This window comes from Aspergillus flavus, chromosome 4 (assembly GCF_009017415.1).
Source record: "Aspergillus flavus chromosome 4, complete sequence".
NCBI lineage: Eukaryota > Fungi > Ascomycota > Eurotiomycetes > Eurotiales > Aspergillaceae > Aspergillus > Aspergillus flavus.
Genome location: NC_092405.1, coordinates 4,795,895 through 4,810,201, shown reverse-complemented (window position 1 = coordinate 4,810,201; position 14,307 = coordinate 4,795,895). Strand labels below are relative to the sequence as shown.

General features: G+C 34.0%; 3 protein-coding genes across 3 annotated transcripts; 2 read left to right on the top strand and 1 right to left on the bottom strand.

Annotated features, from left to right (window-relative positions):
• Nucleotides 1-3,530: 3,530 nt before the first annotated feature.
• Nucleotides 3,531-5,117, top strand: F9C07_2257897 (uncharacterized protein; the record flags this gene model as incomplete). Its single annotated transcript, XM_071510132.1, has 2 exons — nt 3,531-4,270; nt 4,429-5,117. The coding sequence occupies exons 1-2, from the start codon at nt 4,144-4,146 to the stop codon at nt 5,115-5,117; spliced, it is 816 nt and encodes a 271-aa protein (XP_071366779.1). The 5' UTR covers nt 3,531-4,143.
• An 896-nt stretch (nt 5,118-6,013) lies between these two features.
• Nucleotides 6,014-7,399, bottom strand: F9C07_10109 (putative penicillin-binding protein; the record flags this gene model as incomplete). Its single annotated transcript, XM_071507346.1, has 4 exons — nt 6,014-6,145; nt 6,233-6,814; nt 6,875-7,254; nt 7,309-7,399. 4 exons carry the CDS (start codon nt 7,397-7,399, stop codon nt 6,014-6,016), a joined length of 1,185 nt encoding a protein of 394 aa, XP_071366778.1.
• A 1,741-nt stretch (nt 7,400-9,140) lies between these two features.
• Nucleotides 9,141-10,613, top strand: F9C07_2160892 (uncharacterized protein). The gene has a single exon (XM_041286168.2). It carries the CDS (start codon nt 9,343-9,345, stop codon nt 10,363-10,365), a length of 1,023 nt encoding a protein of 340 aa, XP_041147016.1. The 5' UTR covers nt 9,141-9,342; the 3' UTR covers nt 10,366-10,613.
• Nucleotides 10,614-14,307: the final 3,694 nt, after the last annotated feature.

The window sequence follows — 14,307 nt, the reverse complement described above, 5'->3', positions numbered from 1 at the left end:
AATGTTGACCTAATGTTGACCCTAATGTTGACCCTAATGTTGACCCTAATGTTGACCCTAATGTTGACCCTAATGTTGACCCTAATGTTGACCCTAATGTTGACCCTAATGTTGACCCTAATGTTGACCCTAATGTTGACCCTAATATTATTCTATAAAATTAATACTATTAAATAATAATATTTTAACTAATATTTATAATATATTAAAATTATTTAATATAATAAAATTTTATAAATATTATATTTATTAAATTATCTATAGCTATAGATTAATATTATATATATTTTTTTTATAATTTAATTAAATATATATTTAAATTTTTTTAATAGTCTACTATATAGTAATAATAGCTATATCTATTTATTTAATTTAAATAGAAATATATAGCTTTATCTCGTCTCTATAAATATAAATATAATAGAACTTTTTATAGATTAAAAAAATCTATTAATAATTAATTAATATATATAATTACTATAGTTTAGTCTCTTTTTAAATCTATTATTTATAGATTATCTATTTTTAATAAAAATTTTAAAATTAATAATAAATCTAGTGCTAGTACTACTATATATTTTTAATATTTTAATTAATATATTAATATTAAGAATAGTTATAGCGATATAATAATTTATTAAAATAAATAAATAATTTAGCTAATATCTAGTTAATTTTATAAAAAATTATAATTTTATTTATTTATAAAATAATATTCTTTTATTATTAGATTATTTTTTAAATTTAAATTATTTTTATATAAGATTTTTAATAAATCTAGTTAATTAAATAATAGATAATCTTATTAAATTATACTTTATATTAATATACTTTATAAATAATAATAGATAGTTTATTAAATCTTTAAAAAATAGAATAGTCTATAGTTTTAAAAATAATTTAATAATAATATAATTAGATAATTATAATAAAATTCTATTAATTTTATAGTATATAGAAATTATTTCTAAATACTACTATAATAATAAATAAATACTATATATTTTAAATATATAATTAAAATAATAAATATAGATTAGAAATTCTATTAATAATAGTTAATCTAACTAAATTTTATAATAAAATTTATATTAACTATAATATATTTTTTTAAGTAATTAATACTTTATAAAATAAATAATTAATATAAAAGATATATTTAAGTAATCTTATTAAATCTAAATCTAATTAGATCTAGCAATAGATTATAAATCTATATAGAAAATTTAAAATAAATATATATTAACCCTAAACCAGCCTATCTATTAAATAGGCCGCACTGCAAACCAAATATACTATCTTTTTCCACCCCTTCTGGACTAGAGTAATATATTCTAAATTATTTAAATTAACTAGAATATATCTTTATTAAATTAAAAAATATTTATTTTTAAAAAAAAAAATTTAATAGAGTAGAAAATAAAGAAAAGAATAAAAATAAAAATATAAAAAATTAATAAATATATTAATTTTATTTTTTTATAAAAATATATTAATAATTTTTTAAAAAATAAAAATATTTATAAAATTCTATAGAACTAACTAGATTTATTTTATTTTTTAAAAGATTTTAATAATTTTATAAATAATATTATATTTAATTATTTTTAAAATAATAAAGATATTATTAATATATAATTATAGTAATATTTTTATAAAAAAAAACTAAATTTATTATATTATCTATATTTTTAAAATAATCTAAAAAAATAGATATAGCTATAAAAAATATTATAATTTATAGAAATAAAAAATTCTATAATATTATTTTAAAAGTATTTTATTAGTATTTTAACTATTTAAAATTATTATAAAATAATATATTAAATCTCTATAATTCTATTATTAAATATTTTAAATAAAATATATTTTTATATTATATAGTTTATTAAAGTAAAGTATTAAATATTTTAAAATTTAAATATAAATTAAAATAATTTATTTTTTTAGAAAAAAAATAATTATAATAATAGATTATTTTAAATAACTAGACTCTGTGTAAGTAAATTACTAATAGACTATTAATTTATATAATATATAAATATATTTATATTAGAATTATATAGAAAATTCTAATTTTTAAGTAATTTATTCTATAATACTAGATAGAAAAATTACTATATAATTCTAAATAATCTTAAGTCTTCTAGTACTATAATCCTAAAGTCCGTTAGCTAACCGCGCTCCACAGGCCTACTACTGATAGATAGTGATATGCTGGCAGAGCGCTTATAGTAGTATATAGGACTTTATTCTTATTATTTTATTAAGTTAATATACTTATAGTAAAATCGTTTTTTATATCTATAATATAATTCTATACTTTATATATAGTTTTATTTTTAAAAGAGATAGATATAGTTAATTTAAGACTATTAAATCTACTATTCGCGATACTAATTTATATAATTATTTTTAATATTTTAGCTATCTATATAATTATATTAAATAATAATATTAGTTTTTTACTCTAGTACGTTAATATTAATTCTTTTTTAAAAATTTTATTTTTATTCTTTTTAATAATTAATTCTATTAGAATATTAGAGAATTAAGTATTTTAGTCTACTAGAAACTTTTTCTAGAAGATTTTTTAAATTATAGATAATTAAATAGCTATACTATTAATTTTTAAAGAATTTATTAATAGTAAAATACTTAAGCTTTATATATTAACTATTTTAAAATTATTAGATTAAAATAATTTAAACTATAAGCGCTCTATTAGTGTATTATTATTTATAAATAATAGATTTATAAAATATAATTAGTTAATAGATTTTAAAAATATAGTACTAGAAAACTTAAGATTATTTAAAATTATATAATAATTTTTCTATCTAATATAATAGAATAAATTATTTAAAAATTAGAATTCTCTATATAATTCTAATATAAATATATTTATATATTATATAAGCCAGCGGCCCGTTGGTGGCTTGTCTGCACAGAGTCTAGTTGTCTGAGGCAACCCGCTATTACAAAATAATATTTAATTTAAATTTTAATTAAATATTATACAGAAAAGAAGATATTTATATAAAAATAGTTAATAAAATAGATATATTATATTAATAGAATATTAAAATAGATAATAACGCTTTAATAAAATATTAGAATTAAAATTATAAATTTCTCTATATCTATAATATTATAGAGACTATTATTAAAAATACTATATAATTTAATAATTAATAATTTAATTTTTAAAAAATTATAAATAAAAAGATAATAATTAATATATTAAATAATTATAGTATAAAAATTAAATTAAATTAGCTTAATATATCTATTAATTTAATTTAATTTTTATATTATTTTTATTTATTTAATATTAATAATTTTAAATTTTAATAGAAATCTAATAAAAAATCTTAAAAATATATAAGAATTACCGCTTAGCTTATAGAGAGATACTCTTTTAAATATAGTAGAGAATATAGGAATTAGGGGTTATAGTGATTGGTCTTTGTATTATGAATTCACCCTATAGAGAGATGGGGCTTAGGAACCCTGCAGTGGTAAAGGCAGTGGATTCCCCCGTAAGTGGCTGAAAGTTAAGGCTCTCATCAAGGGACACGCTGTCAGCCAAGGTCGCGGGGCCACCTAGATCCTGACCATCCGAGCCCCAAGAACACCGACACTGTTTACCGCGTGCTCGGCACCGCGAGCAGCTCGGCTTCTCAAGGTCGCACCGAACCTTGGCGGTCGTACAACCCTGGCAAGCTTTTTTGCGCGGGCTGAGGCTGCCTTCTGTTCTTCATCACTGACTTCAAATTTGCGATGACATTGATTTTAACGGAGATCTTGGGATGATGTAACAGATAGTTGAGGTTGGTACAGTAGGTGGTACCCCGCGTGCCCGACATTGCCACATGGAACTCGGAGGCCGAGCTCGGAATTCCGAACTACCTCAAGCGACATCGGCATTAGATCATTTGACTGATTGACGTCGATCATTCGCTGTCCTGCTGGCCAGATCTGGAAGTATACATCAGGCTGCTCTGATCCGAAGAAAATCCAAGCCCTCTTCCACATTGCGATAACCACTACACCTACCTTATCATTCTTAATTCTACCTCCTCCTTTGCTTCCTCGCTCGCTTTTTCATTTTCATTTTCATTTTCTTTATATACAACCACAATGGCAGCTCGTCAATCAACACCAATGGCCGACCACTCGCATTCCGATAACGTGCGTAAGCGCGTATGTAAGGCTTGCGATCGTTGTCGCCTAAAGAAATCCAAGGTATGTGCCAGCAGAACAGAGGGCGAAATGGCTACAACAGCCAAACTGACCGGACAAGTGTGACGGAGCCAACCCATGTTCGCGCTGTCGAGCGGATAATGCCATCTGCGTCTTCGGGGAGCGGAAGAAGGCCCATGATAAAGTGTACCCCAAGGGGTGAGCATGGCGCACACAATTGAGGAGAAACGGTACAAAGCTTACCATCGCTTGTCTTCTGCAGTTACGTTGAGATGCTCGAACAGCAACAAGCCTGGCTTGTTCACGGCCTCAAGGAACTCTACCGCCGCACGATCGAAGCCGAGGGCTGGCCCGGCGACAGCTTGAAGCCCGAACGAAATGGCCACCCGCTTACCCACGACTTGCTCACGCGGCTCGGCGCCCTCGACAACACCAAGGACGAGCGTTTCGAGGAGAACCAGGAGGTCATAGCGCAGGAGCTATGGCGCCACGACTTGCAACTCCGGGAGTTCTCCGATGGCAGCTCCGACAGCGCCCACTCCCCCGTTGCGAGTTCGCGCTTTCCTTCCGACGCCAGCCCCTCCTCCCACCAGACTATGGCCCCGACGCCGTCGACCTACAGCCCTTCGACCCGCCCGGCGCCAACCAAGCAACATGCGCTGTCCATGCACAGCGTCGTCAACCCGTTAGCGCTGCAAGGCGGGCCACAGCAATGGCCGGGGAGCAATGGGTTCCACGCTTTCAATGAGATGGACTTGATGACGACGGCCGACTACGCGAATCTCAACTTTGACGATCCCATCCCGTCGCCCATCTACCGGCCCATACCCGTGGACTGTGTGCAGTCGAGTGATTACGGTGACTTTAACCAGTTCCTCAATCCGAATCCCACAGGAATCACCTCAGTCTGAGCCGCGACCGTCGGGATTAGGATTGCCTCCTTTTTCAAGATGTTGACGCTTGATGACGTGTTGCACGTTTATTATACATCTTCTTCCCTGGGTTCGTTATCGGTTTTTTGCTCCAATCAACTCAAAATGACGTCAATTCCCTAGATCTGGACGGCGTACGCACTTATGGTATGCGATCCAATTCTGCCACGAGACCGCCGTCGAATTCCTTCTGCGGAGACACAGCGTCAACCTGAACAGTTTCGATCATGCTTGGACCACCTCAATTGACATTTGCTGTTCAAAAACGATCTGAGTGACCTGTTGTACGTAATCTACGGCATGCAGTTTCTACAAAGGAGCCGGCTGGGGCTGCAGTGTGTGAGGTCGGCTGCATGCCAGTCGAGCCAAACAAATACAGCAAATCGAACAGGAACCCTGTCCAAATGGATTCAGGGCTGTCCAAGCGTGCATATCGCCACCAAGAATGGCGATCGAAGGGGGTGGCTGATCAGTCCAATGAGGCCAGTGGTTGTATCCTTATCGAGCAAATCCCAACTTAACTGGAGTACTAGATACAGTTCTCTGAGATCGAATTCTGCGAGATGAGACTTGATATTCTATTTAAGTGCTTCGTGGAGTCTTCCGAGTCTTGACATGCCAACACACAGACTAGAGTGAACTTATCGGGGTTATAGAGGAGTTCCATAGTCTTTTGCATTAAGAATTAAGGGGTCTGATACTACGTATGGTTCCACTGCCTGTGCAAAGAAAGGGCTAGAAAATTGGTGTTGTGAGGGTAGAACAAAGGACTCCGACCTCAAGTCGCTGAGTTGCCCTTCTTATTCGACTCTTCTTTATTAAATATTACGCGACATAACTTGTAAAGACTCCGTGTAGGGTACCCAGCCAATGCTTCACGCTTGAATTCGAGCATATATTTCCCGTCGGAAATCTAGTGCGAGTTCCATCGAGATCTGGTCTCCGGGTGGCAGTATCTGCGAGGCATACATTCCGCAGTTACCGGCCACAGGGTCAATCCACCAGTACTAAAACCGCGAGGAATGAACATTAGCATGTCTTCAAGAAATGTAAAACATAAAGCACCGCGCACGGAGGAGACAGGAGGTCAATACCAAGTTAGGAAGCCCACCCCAGGACATTGTGCCTTTTCTGCAGATCCCTTCCACATCCGCGGTTGTCAAGATACCACCAAGACCAAAATTCCACGCATCACAATCTATGCCACTGCGGAGCATTGCACCACTTTTCGAGTCCTGTGTCTTAGCCAAGAGAGGCCTTGGGTCAGGAAGCTGAGGCTCAAACATGATCGTTACCATGTCTGGTCGGAGCAAAAGCCCATCATTCTTCAATAGTGATATCAACACTTTCATATAGTCGGCAACGGAGCTGTACAAACCTCCTCCACCCAGGTCATCTGCAGGGCTGAGGGCATTGTATGGATTTGTCATGGACAATTTACCAGCTGGTGTACGTTGTGCCGTTTCACAAAGACGGTCGCGAATGTGCTCATTCTCGGCAAGGCGAAAGCCGGTCAAGGTCATGCCCAAAGGATCGAATATGTGTTGCTTCATATATTCACCTAGTCGAACACCTCCATTGACTCGCTCCACCATTACCCCAACCCAATCAATTGCAACGCTGTACATCCAGCCATCTCCTGGCTCATACAAAAGTGGAAGAGCCAGTCGATTGATCTGCATCTACCGATCAGAGTGTTTCCAGGCATGACATATCAAATAGAGCACTAAACTGACAATGGGCTCCTCGGATGCACCAAGACTCTGCCCTTTCCACCGTCGCCAACTCGCTAGGTCCGGTGATAAGAAGTCGTAGCCCATTCCACTGGAATGTGTCAGCAATTGGCGTAGCGTGATCTTCTTTGTTGCCAGCTTTAACTGCGGCTCGCTCAAATCATCGAAGCCCGTTAGAATTTCTGGCGTTTTCCACTCCGGGAGGACCTTGTAGACTGGGTCGTCCAGTTGAAGTATGCCTTTTTCAACACATTGTAGGGCTGCCACCGTTGTAATGAGTTTCGTGCACGATGCAATCCAGAACGTCGTATCAGTCGTCATGGGTTTCGCTACGTCCGTATCGATTGACGTCTGCCCTTCAGCCTCGGAGAATATAATCTTGCCTGGAACAAGTCAAAACTGTCATCCAGCCAGTCCCAGAAAAGCACGATCAATACCTGACGCATCCGCTGCCATCACCACCACACCTGGGATCCTTTGATCTGGCCCCGGTGCCGTTGCAGCTTTGAGGGCCTCTGTAAAGCTCATTTTGGTGTGGTTATGGACCAGAAGGTTGCGGATGATACAAAGCTGACAAACTCGATATCCAAGCCTCGAGAGCCAATATCAAGATACATGTGCAGGCAACCTGGGACCTGTTTATTTAAATAAAATTGGAATGGTGTTCCATCTGAACTCCGATAGCCATAGAGCCACGTCATCCTGCGCTACCAAATCGAATCCAGGCTCGGAACTCCGACCTGACTCCGACAGTCCGATCTGTCATATCGCCGTTCGTATGCCGAACGCTTTGCGTAGATTTGGATTGCTTGTTATTCAGAACGTAGTGCTTTGAAATACCAGACTATGTTAGTTCTTGTAGGACATTAACTGCCAAATGATTGTTTGGCGGCTTGGGCCCAGGCAGATTCTGAGCAGCGTGCTTCTGTGCTACGAGAAAGAGCTTTGCGCTGAATTCCGGTATCCCTCGAAGCGGAAACTTCTCGGGGACCCCTGGGGGCGTGGGCCCCGAGTCGCGCCGGTTCTGCGAACTCCGCTTGTACCCTTAAAAACTATAAGAATGAGTAGACCGCAGATGACACCAAAATCTGCTCCAACACCTCTTTCCGGCAGCCGAGATCGGAGAAATCTGTTGAGCTTCTTTCTCGGAGTCGGCTACTGTGCGCTGACCGTAAGTATTTCATCGATGACGCTAATTGATCCTCTGTAGATTGATTTATTGAAGCTGTTCATGGACTGAAGCGGTTTGTGAATTGAAGCCTAGGGTGGCGACTATGGTTGCTGAGTGGCTAGTCTGGCCCGCTGCTCGACCCACCTTTGTCACCAACTAGCCACTACGCCATCCATGTCCGTTTTCACTATCATCTTACACGCAGGCGATTCAAAGCGCCTGCAACAATCATGTCACATCATACTAGGGCAATTTTCTTTGATGGCTTCTCTGTACCCTTTTCCTGCTCGTCTAATTTCAAACCGGGATTTTAGTGTGAAAGTTTAGCCGTCTAGCTGTTTAGCTTTCTGTCCTAGAATGGGTTTTTCTGCTTCCTAGGAATGTAAAATCTGGCTCTAGAAACATGAACAACCCTCCTGGGAGCTGTATTCCTCCTGAGTCTCTAGGTATAGTTCCTGGAGGTCGCCACGGGTCCTCCCAGGATCGACGAAAATGCCGTCAGGATCAGAAATCCTTTACGAATGGATGAAAAACTTCTACAGCAGTTTCATATACAGATATAATCCTCCATTAACAGTCCCATCGAGTTCAGAAACGTGGGATTGATACTGCCCCTAGAGTCTTCCGCGGTTCTTAGAGGACAACTGCTGAACATATGAGCTGTCCCTGTGTCCAAGGCGCTGACTTTTGGTTAGGCTACGTTGAACCGCGTGGAAAGCTTGAGGAATCAATGAAAATGTTCGGTAGTTAGTAATGCTGTGTGAAATGGACTAAATAATACGCACAGACTCTCTGTTGAGATCCATCCCGCTAAGTAACCTGCATAATTCAGTATTACTTGAATCCCTTATTAGTTTATTTAAACCTTATGTGTGGAACCATCATAATCTGAGATACCGCATTTATTATGGTGTTTAGGGGTGTTCGGGACGATCGGGTGTTCGGGAAGGCTGGGAAATACATTAATTAACTAACTAGGTAACTAACGTACTAGATGCCTAGGTTTATGCTTAAACACTCATCATTATCGCTTGTGGATATTTAATGCATTTGAGGCAAACCAATCGGGATCACGGCTTACGCCCGGCTGTCTTAACTAATCAAACCGAGGTATGAACCTTAACTTGATGTTATTGTTGGATTACTGATCATTGCAACCGCATGTATTGATGTGTCGATAAAATATATATTTTCAATAGTCTCTGATTATTTGAAGTCCGGCTATCTTCCTAGCCCTCGGGTCACCTTCGTCACTGTTGGTCGCCTATCAACACCCAACAACGAAACTATATGAGTCAAGATGCCGACAGAATCGATGATCCTCCGTGAAATTGGCTTCATGCAGCTGAGTCAGGGCATATTTCTACAATCGCTTCCCATTCAAGGAGCTCTGGTTGAGAATTCTAGCTTGTCACATTCCAGACCAGCACATTCAAGTCCCGACGTGATTATCATCTGCGCTTGGGGATTCGCCCATGCAAAGCACATTGCAAAATACATTTCCGGACACCAGTCGCTCTTCCCCACCGCCAAGATTCTTCTCATCCAGAACTGTGTCGCAAACATTATGTGGAAGTCGGACTATTCCCAGATGCAATGGTTCCAGCCTGCCGCCACAGTCCTCCGGGAGTGCATCGACACAAAACCGGACCTAAAAGTCCTCCTCCATTTATTTTCCAACACTGGCTCTCACTCTGCAGTCCAACTCGCCGAAGCCTGTGCACTCAACGACCCTCCATTCGCGCTGCCAGTCACATCGATTATCCTCGATTCCTGCCCAAGCATGCCCATCTTCGAGCCAATGGCCAATGCACTTGCGCTAGGCGTGCCCTCCAGGAACATAGTTATCACGATCATTGCGAGGGCAGTGGTATACGCTCTCGTCGGATTCACTCTCGCTATCGAGAACACAGGACTTGTGACTCATGCAGCCACGAAACTATACACCCAGCTAAACAGTACAGACAATGTGTTTCTCACGCGGGGTGCTTCCACCGAAGACCAAACTCCTATATCCCCGATTCCGAGAACGTATATATACGGTCCTGATGATGATATGATCCCCGTGGACCAAGTTATCCAGCATGCAAATGTTGCAATTGAGAATATGTCAGCGCGTGGGTTCGACGATGCGTCGGAGTATGTGACGATGGAAAAGTTTGTGGGAAGCCCACACGTAAATCACGTTAAATTTGAGAAAGAACGGTATTGGAAAATTGTTAAAGAGACATGGCAGAGAAGCGTTCGAAAGTCCATAGAGAAGAAACTGGCTGTTACGATTGAGGACGTTCAAATCTGTTCAGAGGAGCAACTGGCGGGTTAGCCTTATTTGTTTGGATGCCACGCAGCTTCCCATTTGGGAAGCTGCCAGGATGATGACTGATGCGCACAAAAGGTCCAACATGCATCGTTATGGATTTCCTGCTTTCTCTTCTCTCCTTAGACTTGATTTCTTTGTTGGTAGCACCGAATGTAGACATTTATTTACATCTCAACTAGCACGTAATACCGATGGAAGAACGGAGCAGGCAACTATAAAGACAATAGGATTGGACCTAAGTGTTACGTGCCAGTCGAGATGTGAATAAACGTCTATATTGGTGCCACCAACAAAGGAATCAAGTCTAAGGAGAGAAGAGAAAAGAGGAAGTCCACGACGATGCGAGTTAGATTGCGAAGCATCCAAGCAAACAAGGCTAACCCGCCAGTTGCTCCTCTGAATGGACCTGAACGTCCTCAATCGTAACACTAAGCCGAGAAATCTCGGGAACCTTTTCTTGAACGTCGATCGGAGAAGATACTTGACATTTTCAAATCGTAAGCATGGCCAGAATGTCATCGAAAATGCTATTCAATGCCTTGAGATCCAACTCGGCCACTTGATGAAAGAACATTCCTTCTCGAAAAGCTTCTGTTTGGATTCCCTCAATATTGCGGCAATAGTAGATATGTACCCCAGATATAAGCAGGCAGGTTTGCTTCTGTAGTCTGGTCTCAGTGTAAGGAGCTATGTGCTTAACGTCTCACGCAGCCAGTTCTTCAGCAGGAGGCCCTGCTGGGTCTCGTGGTTCTCCCCAAACAAAGGCCATATGAGAGGTGCAATGTGACACTCTTTCCGGCCAATAATAAAGGTCGTATTAGGATTCATTTTCTGCATGCAATTGGCCAAGTCAATACGTCGTAATAAAAAAGAGAAAAAGAGATCTGACATACGCTAAAATTTTCTACCCATGCCTTGATCGGGTCCAATAGCACCTCGTCACCCCCAGCGAGCACAACAGTCTGCTCGACTCGAGCGCCTTCCCACCATGGTTCAGGTGCCTCAACCGCTTCGATGTAATAGTTTGATGGCCTCCCATTCAAATATGCTTGAGACCAGCTGACCGTGACTTCGATTGCATCTATATCAGTTATATATCTATTTCTTCTCTATAGTAGTAAAGAGAGAGATAATATTATACTTTAAAAGTAGAATATTGGCTATTTTTTATATATATATAGACTAAGAAGATGCTCTATATTTATCTAGTAATAGAATCTATTATTTAAGCAATTTCTTTTTATTAAAAATTATTTTATAATTATTTACGTGTATATCTAATTAAAATATATTATTTAATAGATATTTTTAAAATATTATAAAAGATATATTAAAAATACGAGCTGCTATATAAATATTAGTAATTTCTTTTTTTTTTAATAGCTGATATAGCTAATAAGACCCTGCCTTTCTGTTCTACCTAAGATTTTGATAATTTAAGCATTTTTGGTGGTATAGCTGGTGGTTAAATAGCCTTAAAAAAATAGATATGTAGAAAAACGGGTGCGTTGACCCGCTCGTTTGTGTGACCCGCTCGTTTACCGATTACGTTAACTCTTTATATTAGTAATATACTATATTTTATTACTACTATAAACTTTTTATATTATTAATATATCTAATTATATTATTACTATAATATGTATAATTATATTATAATAGCTAATATTAATATTTACAATTTTTCCTAAATAAATATTAAATAAATAATTTATTAGATATCTTCTACTTACAAATTGATTATTATTATTCTATTATTATTCTACCTTATATATCTGTCTTCGATAAAATATACTAGACAAGGGTCTGTAATATATACCTAAATATAACAGATTAGACTAGAAGGATTTAGCCGCCTTGCTATATATCTACCTATACTTAATATAATTGGTAATCACCCTGTATACATAAGCACCCTGCGTACCACCTATATTTTCAACGCGTCTTAAGTTTTTAAATAATTTAAATATTAGTTATACAACTAATAATATCTAAATCTTTAAAATTATATATTAAATAGAAAGGCTAAATTCTATTAGCTATTTCTATTTTTAAAAAAAATAAAATTAATAATCTAAAAAAGATAGCTAAAATATTTAATATATCTAAATCTATTCTATATAGTTATTTTAAAAAGATCTTTTTATTAAATAATAAACGCGTTAATATTTATAAATTAACTACTAGTAAAAAGAAATTGCTTAAATAATAGATTCTATTACTAAATAAATATAGAGTATCTCTCTAATCTATATATATATAAAATAGCCAATATTCTATTTTTAAAGTATAATACTATTTCTTTTTTAATTACTATAAAAAAGAAATAGATATATAACTTTATTAATTATATATTTAAACTTAAATTCTATTTTATATATTACTATAACTATTAATATATTAAAATAGAAAATTCTAAGATTCTAGATATTTAGTTTAAATAATAAATAAGATTACTTAAAAATATAATATAGTATTAAATAATACTTATAATTTTAATAAAATAGAATTTATAATAGATCTAATAGCTATAGCTAAAATTATTACTAGATTTAAACTATTAAAAAAACTATTTTTTTTATAATTAAAAAACTAAAAATAGATTATTATTATAAAATATATTAATTCTAATAAATAGACTTTATTTTTTTATATTATTTTTAAAAATAAAATATATATAGAGTCTTAGTATAAAAATAAAAATATTTTTTTAATTAAAAAATTAAGATTAATTCTAATAGCTAAATAAATAATAAAATTAATTTATATTAATTATAGAATTATTTTATATTTTATACTACTAGTTAATCTATAGAAAAATATTATTTATTTATTTTAAATAGCTATAATAGTTAATATTTTAATTTAATTAGATCTATATAGAGAATAATATTATATTAATATATATATATATATATATATTTTATAAATTCTAATTATTTAATATTATTATTTTTTTACTATTAAAAGATTTATATAAAGATTAAATTAAATCTAAAATATATTATAAATTTAATTATATTAATAAATTTAATTTTTTAAAAATATATTCTTAGATTTATATAAAGATCTTTATTAAAAATAATATTTATAGTATTTTTAAAATTACTAGTCTAATTTCTCTAAGCTCTAAGTATATTCATTTTTAATTAATAGTTTAGTTTAAGATCTCTATATCTTTAAATAATAGATCTAGTAGTTAAAATAATTTAATATTTAAAATATCTTATATAATTAAATAGTTAAAAAAATTAGAATCTATATTTAAAAAACTATTTAAAAATTAATCTTATAGTTTTTATTTATCTATTAAAACTAGTTTAAATTAATTAATTAAAGATATTAAATAAGCTATAAATAATATAATAATATTAAAATATTAATTAAAATAATATTAAATTATATATAAAAAATAGTTTAAAAAATAAAAATATTTTATTAAATAAATTATTTTTAAAAAAGATATATTAATATTTAAAGTCTAAATCTTTATTAAATATTAAAATTAAATAAATAAAGCTATATAAATAGATAGATTTTTATTTACTAAATTAGTTTCTAGATATATTTTATTTAATTATTCTAATTATAGTATATAGAGTTATAAAATTATATACTACTTAAGTTAATAGAACTACTTATTTTTATATAGAAATCTAAATTTATAGTATTTTAATTATTTAAATTTTTTATATAGCGGGTGGTGCGCAGGGTGCTTATATATACAGGGTGCTTACCAATTACGTTATGCATGGTGCTTATTATATAAACAAATCCATTAGTTAATCCCCGGGGCAGTCTACTCATAGTAGCTGTTCCTAGTAAGCTGTAATACCGCGCCAACCCGGCATGAACATGAACACCATAGAAAATATGTTATTCCACAGCCAAAGTCTACAAGCAATGATGAGGAGAGACTGGGTAACACTGAGGATAGGTGGACGG